The sequence below is a fragment of the Ylistrum balloti genome, unplaced genomic scaffold (assembly GCF_031769215.1).
Source record: "Ylistrum balloti isolate Yb309-2 unplaced genomic scaffold, AGI_CSIRO_Ybal_v1 Utg369964, whole genome shotgun sequence".
Taxonomy (NCBI): domain Eukaryota; kingdom Metazoa; phylum Mollusca; class Bivalvia; order Pectinida; family Pectinidae; genus Ylistrum; species Ylistrum balloti.
Window position 1 is genome coordinate 364,572 of NW_026782060.1, and position 12,842 is coordinate 377,413.

The following is a 12,842-nucleotide window of genomic DNA, read 5'->3' on the forward strand; positions in this document are numbered from 1 at the left end:
AGACGAGGACAGTGAATTTTCTCAAACAATTGGATCATATGCAAAGGGCAATATCTTACAAATCTCTTAATGCTATTGCAGACGCAGCAATTGTATACAATAGATTTATCATTGTAGGGGCCTGTTTTACATTGTCACAATTTTACATGCAAGGTGTTGTCAACTCATAGACAAATTCGTAACACAAGGGCTCAAAAGATGAAAGCTGATGAAAATTATAGGGAAGTTTAATTGTTGCTATAGTGATCTCATTGAAAAATATTCTATTTCTTCGTGTGCTATGAGGCTGGACACATTTGATGCTCGTTAGTTCGCCTGTTGGTTCCGTTGTTGTATACCTTGTTTTGATTTGAGAACATGATATTATTTACCTGGATTGACCGCGGTTAACACTGTGGGTATCGTCGATTAAGAAGAAGACGCTTACTCTTCAATAACATCTGGTCTTATCCTCCTCTCTCTCCCCCCCTCTCTCTCTCGCTCTCTCTCTCTCTCTCTCTCTCTCTCTCTCTCTCTCTCTCTCTCTCTCTCTCTCTCTCTCTCTCTCTCTCTCTCTCTCTCTCTCTCTCTCCGTCGGCTCTCTTTTATTAATTTGATTTGATTTTCATTGCCTAGCTTTTCGTTTGCTTATCATGGTCACGTAACATTAATTTGAATGAGGTGCTATAATTTTAATCAGGGAAACCGCTAGAATATGACTACGGCGCACACACAGGAATCAGAATGTGTAGTAAGTATTTTTGTGATAAAACTACATGAAGATTGTCACATCTGTCCTTGATATATTTCTGGTCTCTATTATATTGCCATATTGTGTGTCCCAGTCGTGTTAAAAAGATAGATATTTAGTCAGCCTCATTAAAGAAACATTAGCAATATATACTATAAACATTTAGACCTCTTTTGTTATGTCATGTACGTAATCATGCTTAACGACACGAATGTTACGTCTCATGAATTTTGTTACGTCATATGGCTTTTATTACATCATATTAATGCTACACTTGCCCTTTTCCCCCTTTTACTTTCACTTTTAGCTTATTAGATAATAATACAGAGTGGAATAATGTTTGGGAACAAAAGGTCAACTACGAAGGTCACTGTAACTAAAAATAGTCTTTTATCATCATATCTTTGCTGCTTCCATATGATAAGGTTGACCGATTGTATTGAAACAGGGTTTTATTGGTTATTATTAGAACATGTAATGAGTGGGATTGGGTTAGGAGGTTAAAGGTCAACGGAAAAGGCTGTAAAGGTCACTTACTACAATAGACAATTATTACCATTTTTTGAGAACTGTGAAGGTTTTCTGCGCTGAGTTACGACTTCACGTTACCCTTGAACTATATGTTTTTTGCGGGTTGTCTCCCTTTACTTGTCTCCTAAAACGGGAATACATGCAAGGTCTTTTTAGATCTGATTTGTGTTTCAAGCTGTCTTAATGCCACCCTGATCTTCAAAGGATCATGTTCGATGCAATCACGTCTGTGACCTCGAGGTGCTGAACACATAGTTCAGTAGCATAAGAAATAATATTTCAGCGTGGTTTCCGCCTCAGTGAATTTTGTTAAAACATCTTGTTACTGCAACATTTAAAATTGATAATCGTAGATTTCACAAAATATTTCTCAATGAGCAAGGTGCTGTTCGGAACAGCAGACGAAACTACATCTCGTTTTTTCTCGCAGATCAGGTATAGCAAGTCATTATAAACGGTGCATTTTTTTTCCCAAAAGATTATGTGGATTCTGTCGCCAAGGAATCAATTTTGGATCCATCCTTTTATGATCTTCACTACACTTTAATATGTTAGTATTAAATATAACAGTGATATTGGGTCTAGGATTCTATAATAACATATTGAAAAAAGAATTTACCCTTTCCAAACACACCACTTTCCACCTTCAAAGCCTAGCCTTGTCATTCGATTACATTCTGAACAAGATGGTTTTTTAGGACCATATTTAGGTAAACCTGACATTGTGTCAGAACTATTAATGTTTTCTCAATGTTTTTCTTTGCAGTCAGACAGACACTTGTAGTCCGTGGTATAAGACAGTAAACCCTATTTGTTATTGGCAACATCACAAGCGACATGAAATACTAGGCATGTCTCAATTCAACCTGGACATATTGTTATAACGATCTGTAACCAATCATGTTCAGGACATAATGACATGTCACATTTTTATATAGTCATTTAACATGTAATGCGATTGCTGCAAGGCCAGTTTGTTAACAACAGCAGTTGGCGTTAAATTACCCTACAACCTTTATTACAACTTTCAATAAAGGAGTTCATCTGTATTTGTTTAGCCAACACCATTGGAAGAAGTATTTGAAGCTGCAAATTCCTCATGACAATATCGGTCACATGACGGATTGGTGTTAATGACCAAGTATTGAAACATATTCGTATCAACTACAGCACACTGTTACCATCTTATATATATATTTTTGATATTTTACCATCTCGTCACACTATTTTCTCCTTTATTGGACACAGGATTATATAGAACAGCCGAAAAAGTTTTTCATTCCTTACCATCTCGCACACTATGTACGTCACACTCTAATCTGGTATTGACTGTTATAAGATGAAGGTGACTTTGTAGCCATCGAAACGTCACATTTTAAACTTCATCTAGCTGTGTCATAGGATGAAGGTGACCTTGTAGCCATCGAAACGTCACACTTTTATCTTCTACTGGCTGTGTTATAAGATGAAGGTGACCTTGTAGCCATCGAAACGTCACACTCTAATCTTTTACTGGCTGTGTTATAAGGTAAAGGTGACCTTATAGTCATTGAAATACAATGTATAACTGTTTCCAGTCCTTTTCTAACACATGTAAATAGAGCATAATTTTGATAGTCAATAATTTAACATTAGACAATATTGATACACATCGATAGCGTGGCAGGGATATAGGGAAAAGAATCTCCAACTGTGATACGATGTACACCACGACAACAAAGATTGATAAAGTTAGTTTTGATATGAGGGATAAGCAACGTCCTTATGCTAGATCCCGGTCTTCGCAGTCTCTGGGAATATCTCTGAGAATGTCTCGAATATTTTTCAAAAGCAGATGATTAAGGGGAATCAGCTCTCCGTGTACAGAATCAACAGGGGACTAGTAATACGATGGATATCAAATGGCAGTAAACACTCAATAACGAGGCTTCACCAGTTGAAACTGAAATAGGACACAGAATTAACATAAGCTCGAAGTTTGTTTTCCCATCCCATAAGTATCATATGTATGTGTTGTATTGTTGATTATTGAAAAGAAATATGTATTGCTTAAAGTAAACTTGGCACGTGAGTGACATTGCATGGTTGACTTATCAACGGGATATCGATAAAGAATGTCACTGTTGTCATGACAACGAGACATTAATATCAATAAAATAAATAAGTCTATAGTAATATTACAATGGATCTGCACTGGCTAGTCGATAAGAACAGTCCTTTGAAAAATGCTGTGCCGTGAAAATATCACAAATTGATTTCGTGACACACTGATGAGATACCAGACTGTTTTCCTGTTTTACACTGATGGGAAACCAGACTGTCCTTTCGTATTAACAATGACGTTTTATCAATTCATACTGATATTGATGTTGTGATATATGACGTTTATTTGATAATGCAAGAAGAAAAAAAAAGAAACACACATGAACATCCGGTCGGTACCACCAGAACAGAACTTCAGTATCTATTATTGACAACGATAAGGGGATAATCAAACCAATGTTGGAATCAATTTCTTTTCAATTTTCATCTTTGACAGAATTACTTTGGATTGCTGAGTTGTATCCTCCCTGCTAGTCGAGATCTTACTTTTCACAACAATCCTAAAATATAACGTTATTCCTGTTTAAATCCGTGAATCCTTGTACTTTGTTTTCATCACGAACGGATACTCTTTGTCATCAAAACGCTTATTACTTTGATGAATGGTATAGCATGGGACAAGCACTGCAAGTGCCCGGATCCGGAAGTTTTATATGACAACGATTATCATTTTTTTAAAAATTTATTATCGTAGTATAATACCGTTTCTTGAGTTTATGACATGAACGAAAGCAGGAAAGATGTTCCACTGAACTTTAATTTTACTTTCCTCTGAGGTTTCTGTTTGTGAAAATGTAATTAGTGCTTCCTCTGTATCAGAATTAACATCTGTATCGGACAGGGTTGTCCCGAGGATGTAAACACAGTGCGAGAATATGGAACATATCTTACTTGTTATGTTACGACTGGGAAATCTTATCTATTTAAGTATGGTAAATGTTTGATGATGATATACTCAAGGGATGAAGAAACACAGGCTGATATTGTTTGCAATATCTAGCGAACGCGTTGTTCCAAAAACATTGAAAATCAGTCAAACAACTCTCTAGGCTACAGTGCACGTGGTCCTGTATCGAATGTTGCATCATTGTATTGCGTGACGATGTCTTCCGGGGAAAGCGGCATAGTGTTGCACACAGTATGTCGACTCCGCGATATTCAAGATGGTGACCTAGCACGCACCGCTCAGGTAACTTTCACACTGTGTAATAACTGAATTTCGCTAAAGTCAGGTAACTTTTGTGTACGTCACTAGACCGCTGTGGTGTTACCACACTGCATGTGGATAGAATTTCGTTAAAGTGAGGTAATTTTCATGTAACTCGCTAGGCTGGTTTGGTGTTACTACATTGTGTTTGTTAACAGAATTTCGTTAAAGTGAGGTGATTTTTATGTCCCTAACTAAGCTGTTAAGGTATTGCCACTGTATTTGCTAACATAATTTCGCTGACGTGAGATATTATGTTACAATTAGCATTACTTATTGTGACCGTTTCAAGCTTTAGCAAATACCTTATTTTGATATATCTTAACTTTCGTTGCTATAAACTGATTCTGATTTGAGCGCGTGTATCTCATTTTTTTTTTTTTTTATTTTTCAATGATATGGCAGTTATATTAAGTTGGATTTGAGTGTGTTCACCTCAGTCTAAATATATCATAATTAATCGACGTATAATTACAACTTAATTAAAATGTTTAGTTTGCCTTCATCATATCCAAAGTAACTTGGAGAAGTATTTTAATTTCACAATATAGAGTTTCTAAATCAACTGTATGTTCTTGACAGCAACATCGAGATTAATCCAAGAACGAAGAGTAGAAGGAAGAAAGGATTAACAAGCAGACGAAAGTCTGAAATTTGGAAAGATGTAATCGTTAACATTTCTTAAGGAAAATATGGGAAAAGGCCGTTTTTCATTTTATACAGTATTTGAAGTTTCCTTCTTTTCTTCTCTAAGATAGTCTTTCCTATCCTGATTCGAAATAAAAAGAGTCGTTAGGAGCATAGGATGGGGGGCCGGTGATGATGCGAGATGTCTCACGTTGGCGTTCATCTAAAATTTCGCATACAGTAACTGTAAATCCGTCCCATAATTCATTACTGTAATCAGAAATCGGCAAAACAAAGTGACATATTTTTTACAGACGCCTAGGTACATTGATTTTCTTCGTGACAGATGTATGAATAGATGCTATGTGACCTCCCCATTTATCTTCTGCGTTGAGAACTACTACCAAATGTATATGGCTGTCACTAAAATTAAGAGGTATTCATTGAAATATAATTCAAAACTCCCATCAAGATTTACAGCGTCAGTTACAAATAAAACATTAGTTTTACTAGCATTGAAATCGACTACTCAAGTGTTTGCCCAATAACTTAATGAATCAATATTTGTGATGAGGGTACTTTCTAATTTATGACAGGAAGACGACAAGCGAAGAAGATCTGGTGCGAAAAACTTCGAGATGGAAAGCAGTACATCAAATATATTATTGATATGAACTAGGAATAAAGATCCTCCTGAAATAGAACCATGAAGCACTCCTACTTTTATAAAACCTATTAACATGCATGAAAACGAAAAGTTAGATATGGCCTTCCTCTACATAAAATATAATTGTAGCAAATTTGTAGGACAAATAGTTTTTACAATTTCTAGTAATTGTGTCATGGCGGCCATATTGGATTTTTGATCTACTAAAAAATGCGGCACTAAGTTCAAATGTTCTTCCATAATATACTATATACTCAATATCTTCGCTTGAATTTCATAAACATGCAAACTGACAACTGTTCCTTAGATCCTTAGGACTTAGAAATCACCGAATCTTGCTATCTATCAACTTTATCATTATGCCCCGGCTGTCACAAGTACAGAGAGAAAGGGCTGTAGGCATGATCCAGGCTGGGTAGTCTCGCCGTCGAGTTGCACGGCATTTTGGTTGCAGTGTTAAGACAATTTGCCAGTTGGTAAGTCGATTAAACCAAACTGGGTCAACATCCGATCGTCCTCGAAGCGGCCGACCCCGTAAAACGACCGCCAGGGATGACCGTCGTATACGATTGGTACACTTGCGCAATCGATTCGTAACTGCAGTAGAGACCACAAGGACATTGTTTGGGCGTCGTGTGTCTCCCCAAACAGTCCGCAACAGGTTGAGGGCCTACCCATTGAAAGCGCGGCGTCCCTACACTGGACCCAATTTGTTGCGACGTCACTGTAATAATCGGCGTAACTGGACCCGTGTTCACCGTCGTTGGGCCTTACGACAATGGAACAATGTTCTGTTTTCAGATGAGACCAGGTTTTGTCTGCAACACGGTGACGGAAGGCGCAGAGTGTGGAGGCGACGAGGGAAGCGTTTTGCGAACTGCCGCGTCGCAGAACGGGACCGCTTTGGCGGCGGAAGTGTAATGGTTTGGGGTGGTATTTGTGGGGGGACTCGTACCAGGCTTGTTGTGTTAAATGGCAATTTAACCGGCATTCGATATCGGGACGAAATTTTAAGACCATTGGTTCTGCCATTCTTAAGACGCCATGGCGTTGGCGCCATTTTTCAACAGGATAACGCACCAGCGCACACCAGTCGCGTCAGCAGAACTTTCTTGCAGCAGAATAACGTACAGGTGTTAGATTGGCCATTTAAATAACCTGATTTGTCACCGATTGAGCATGTCTGGGACGTTCTTGGGCGACGCGTGCGAGAACGTCAAAATCAGCCGTCAAACTTGCAGGAGCTGGCCCAAGCCTTGATCGCTGAAAGGAACAACATCTCTCCTCGAATTATCCGCCGGTTTACGAGTTCCATGCGACGACGCTGCAATGCTGTTTACTTCGCAAACGGTGGCCATACCCGTTACTAATGGTGTTACCTTTGAAATTGACCCCAACGTCCTTTACAGTCAAATAAAATCAACTGAACGCAAAGTTTTATAATGAACCATGACTGCAGTTTTATCAGAATTGATCAATTACTTTATTCGTACATGATTGGTAAGGATTTATGAAGGGGTTAATTAATTAATCACAGAATAAAGTAGTGTTACCTTTCTTTTTTTGTTTAGTATATAGGTTGCGTGCATATCCATTGCCGTTTAAAAGATTACGAACTCACAAATTCGGGAAAAGAACCATAACAAAAACAATAGGGTCTTTTCAGCTTTTGGAGCTAACGCTTAAGGAATTTATATTGTTTAATCCAGTTCTGAATTACAGGTAACTAAACAGAAGCATCATCAATGTTTGATATGGAACACAAGAAGTCGTTTAACAAATTTTCCTTTACCAATTCAATTTCATAAGATATTGGATTTAGAATGTCTTTTGATAAGTCTACTGTAAAACTTATGACGTAGCATATGACATTTTCATAAAACGAGCATGTTTCTTCATATCATTAACTTCATTGCGTTGTGACTTAAATTTGTCAATATCGCAAAGTTTACCACTGGTTTTTTATAAATTATGTCTCACATTCTTTCTAAATTCAGATGACATCCAGGGTTTAACGTTTGGCAGAATTGTAACTCCTTTTGAAGGCATACACTGTTCGGTGAATTCTTAAAAAGACCAAAGTACAAAAATCACAAGCTTTATCTACAGTAGCACAGGTTGCAAACGTATTTCCCCAATCGAACTACAATATTAAATTATTAACGTTATTGAAGTCAGATGACAGGTTTGTTGTCAACGGCTAATTTTAATTGAGGCGATACATGCTTCATAGTCAACAATTATATTGTCTGTACCAATGACATCACTTCCGTTACAAAACGCAGTATCAGTTGTAAGGATGGGATCCAGAAGGCTGGATCTGGTAGGACCAAAGCGTTTGGGATCGTTGATTAAATTTCCAAGTCCGTAAGTATTTATTAGTGCGGATAATATGTGCTTAAGAGATATAGTTTACAAATCAACATTGACGTCACCTGTGACTATCACGTTTGGTGTCTATAAATACTCGAGGAGTATTCCAGTTCTAATTATAGTTTATAAACTATAAATAGTACATACGATTAATGATTATCTGCGGAAATCATTCCGAAACAATATGACTTCATCGCCTCTGTTTTTAAGGTCATGAAGACTCGTGACTTTTAACTTACATGGGTCATTAAAATAAACAAGAATCCCATCCCAAGTAAATGTTCTGTTTAAACGAAAAGGTTCATGTTACCCTTCAGCGTATAAAGATTCTCCAGAATCATGATCGTCTGAGTGAGTTTCTGTTAGTCATTCGTTTAGACAAAAATATGCCATACTCATCAGCTTTGTACACTATGGACTCAATCTTATTTCTAAAACTTCTGACAATTAAGTGAACCATACACAATTCATGTGGACCTGGACTAGTTTCAATATCATTCGCTGATAACAAAAGGAAAATCAGTTTGAAGAACAATTCGATGTTGAGTAGACGAGTTCAGAAACCGGACGGCACGTAATAAATCCTTGGACAATTATTCCCCAAATACAATAATTGAATAATAATGAGATCCAGTCGAACACTAAAAAGGATAAAATAAAATTTCAATCATCTGTCATGTGCCAAATGTAGAAGCCTCCGATTGCCATCTTATCTGATACTGTATTATCTATGCTTCGTTATCTATGGGGAAATTTCCGTACAGTTTTACCAACAAACCGATCAATCTATCCTCGGATGTCAGTGTTTTGTTGTCGTCTGACATTAGTGTTAAAATCGATCATGAATAATAAGCTACGCCTTCGCGCAATTTTCTGGCTACGGAAGTCAAAGCATAGACGTCTTTTATTGAAAAAAAATGATAATTTTGGAATTATCACTTTTGACAACTCATTTTTTTAAAATTTTACTTAACTAGCGAGTAGTAGACCGAGATAGAAAAATAACTTTATTTAAAAAGTTAGTGTTATAAAAAAAGAAATATTGCTGATTTGACAACAAAAATGACCAAACAATACCAATTTGAATCTAATCATTTAGAAAAGGTGCACACAAAACACAGTTATTCACCACTTTCGCATCATAAGCATGTTTTTATTTTTGTTTTCATCAAAGTATCATTTATGTTCAAATGATGATTTTATGTAATACATGTGTACTTCTTGGTTACTGTAAGCTGACTCAAGCATCTGAATGAGTAAGCGATGTCATAAGAAACGGAAGTGCACATGTCGGTCATTTCAGGTGAGCGAATTTGAGATCGGATCTGTGGATATTTTTTAAAAGAAAAATACTGGTGTTTCACCGATCAGATTAAAAATAATCTGATAGTATGAACACATTTGAATTTATTTATTTGTATGGTGACGAATCATCGACATAGCGTAGCTATCGAGAAATGATTCTTAATGCGTCCGAAACTTTTGCGTCAATGATGCTAGAAGTGGTAGACAGTCAATAATGCCAATAGACGTGTTTATACCTCTGCCTAGCGATCATCGTGGTTTCTACCCTTATTCAATTTATTTAATGAAATATACTTCGTTTACATTTCCCATCCGTATTCCTAGGCTTCGTCTTGTGACTAGCAATTACTCTCAAAAACGCCAAGGTGAAATGTAGACTACAAAACCGGATATGACCGGGCTATGGAAAGAATGACGTAACAGAAGGGTCGATCTTTGTTAAGAGAGATTTGTACGCTATCTTACTTAAGCAGATGCAATAATCAATTACTATTACTGAGAAACTTCACGGAAAAAAACCTGCCCAGTCCAATATACACAGGCCGAGTGTTGTTGGAAGCCATGGGCGAGTTTGGCAATGAACTCCTCCCTCACACACTCTACTCTCCTCTTCTAGACCCTCACCGAGTTCATCTGCTTTTCCAGACTTTCAAACGATTTGCTAAATTAAAAAAAATAATCTTAGACTCGTTTGATATATTCACGTATCAAATGGCAACCTGTGTAGGATCTTATATAATAATAATAAAACGAGTGCTTAAATGTCTATGTGGAAAGTGCTTTCTAAAACTCTATTTGTTGTCAGTAGCCATGACAATGACCAGGAATTTCACGAAAAAACAAAAAAAAAAAATTGCATTTATTGTCCGTTGATCCAAACACAAATGAAGAATAAGTTCTATTCCAACTTCGTTAGAAATTCAACATGAAAATGACTATGAATATTAAACCCACATGTATATCGATTAGCTTTTTATCGCGCTTGGTTGACTATTTGTATGACAATGTATATGTAACACACCAATGGATGTAAAATATTAAATATCTAATAACCAATCAATAATCGTCAAACAGAGATGACATAAAACGGAAGTATACACAAAGAAAACATTAAGTGTATCTTTATTTACATGCACAATATGTCTTCTACTTCATCGACGACACCCGCCATGTAAATATTGTTCAATCCAAGTAATTGATGTCACGTTCTGAAATGAGAACAAGTTAAAACAACAACGGAATTCAACAGGTATACTATCGAGCATCAAACATGTCCAGCTTTATATCGCACAAGGTAAGGGGACATATTCTAATATGATTTAAATGATGGCCAAATCTGTTCCTCATCATTGCGATCAAAACATGTATCTCTCGAATCTCTGTAGCGTCAAGTGTTCAGTCAGTTGCCGACATCTTGCTCGACAATCGTAATATTGAGAGAAAAACCTCAAATAACGAATTAACCGAGAAATTTAAACAGTACATATCATGCGTTAGGGATGCAGAGGTATTGCATTCAAGAAATGGAAAATTTAAAATAGGAAATTGAAATCGACCCATACAGTTTGGTCAAGAGCTGTCGTTGTTGATTTAGTTATAGGAAAAGATCGAGTTAAGCGGCAGATGTGCATGAATCTGTCTTGTCCATGACAACCAATTCCGGTGGATATATACGATGAACATGATATTAATAATCTGAAAGAAGCACTTTGCAAGGCCTTGATGTCCTGTTCTGATAAGATCTTCGATGAATTCAGTCTCGAGTGAAAACTAAAAACAAGCCAATTGTAAGCGCATTACAGTTTGTTACCATAGTTATTCTTATAGATTTTAAGAAGATCTTACCGCCAAACTCAACAAAGATAATGTCTACCAGAAATCCTATCATTTAAAATGTTTATGAAATTGGCTTCGCTATAGTTCATTTACATATATAATTGAACCGACTGCCTCTCCCATCTTTCTTTGAAAAGAACGTTCTCAAAACAGAGAACCAAGACGTCCCTTCAGTTTGAAATGAGGTATGACAGTGTACATAGTTGGAAAATTGTTTAATGAATCCTTTCCTCTATCATATTGTTTCATGATATGTTTGTTTGGTGTATACATGCATAGCGCCGGCGGTCCCAGAAAGATGGAACAGGTCTATTATACTGTTTAAATCCCTTTATGGCATATAATGTATCTAATTTCGAATGTTTGTCTTGTTCATTATACTGTAATGAAGTAAAGGCTGTCGCGACAAGCTCTGTGGCTTGCTACCTCTACCATGTATAGAGTGATATATAAAATGTATACCAGAAACCGGAGGACCCAGCGACATTATAACAGGCCTGAACACTGATCGATTCCATCTCTTTTGTATTCAAACGCAACCAACAGCGGTTACATTTATAATTGATATATGATGTCGATACTGTCTTGTGATAACTTTTCAGAAAAGTGATGCGGTATTTATTTCAAAGTACCATCAGTGACCAGCCATGGAAGTAGAATTAGTCGGAGAAAAGACTTGTGACCAAACGAAAGAAATCATTAACATAAATTTGAGAGGAACGAGATTCGCGACAACCAAGTCAACTTTAAGTCGCCTACCAGTATCCATTGCGGAGGATAAGAGGGGCACTTATGATCCAAACAACAATGAATATTTTTTTGATAGAAATCCACGGATCTTTCACGAGATACTGGACTACTGCAAGACAGGTCACCTTCATCTCCCAGAGAATGTCTGCTCCCAGAGCAGTCGAGAGGAGATCGCCTTCTGGGGAGTGCCACAAGATAGTATTCAACAATGTTGCTGGAAAGCTTTTTATAAAGTCGACGATGAAATGGACGTGCTTGACAAATTGCTCACTTATCTTCCGCTTGAAACGGATTCTACAAGTTCACAATCAGGGCTCAAGAGATCTGCATGTGGAGATTGTCGGGCAGCGTTGTGGCGATTTCTTCATGACTGGACATTTTCTCGGGGTGCAAAGGTATTTCTTTTACATAGTTGATATTATTTCATTACTATTTGTCATATTTTAGTTATTCAACTTCAGTATTACAAAACAAACAGCACAGACACACAAAACAATCATCCCATACAAATGTTTAGTATGAAAACTCGATTGCTCGATAAGGAAATTAAAAATGAATTCTATCCATCGTTATTATGTTCATGCATTGCTTTCTTCCTTCCAAAGATACAATTTTTCCTAGTGTTTACATGTATATATAAATTCACAGGAAAAACGTTATGGTAACAAGACAGAATTGTTTTAAAAAAATGACCAAAACTACACTTTCCTCAA

General features: G+C 36.8%; 1 protein-coding gene across 1 annotated transcript; it reads left to right on the plus strand.

Annotated features, from left to right (window-relative positions):
* Positions 1 to 12,026: 12,026 nt before the first annotated feature.
* On the plus strand, positions 12,027 to 12,545 carry LOC132547622 (potassium voltage-gated channel protein Shaw-like). Its single transcript, XM_060211403.1, has one exon. The coding sequence runs from the start codon at positions 12,027 to 12,029 to the stop codon at positions 12,543 to 12,545; it is 519 nt and encodes a 172-aa protein (XP_060067386.1).
* The last annotated feature ends 297 nt before the right edge of the window (positions 12,546 to 12,842 follow it).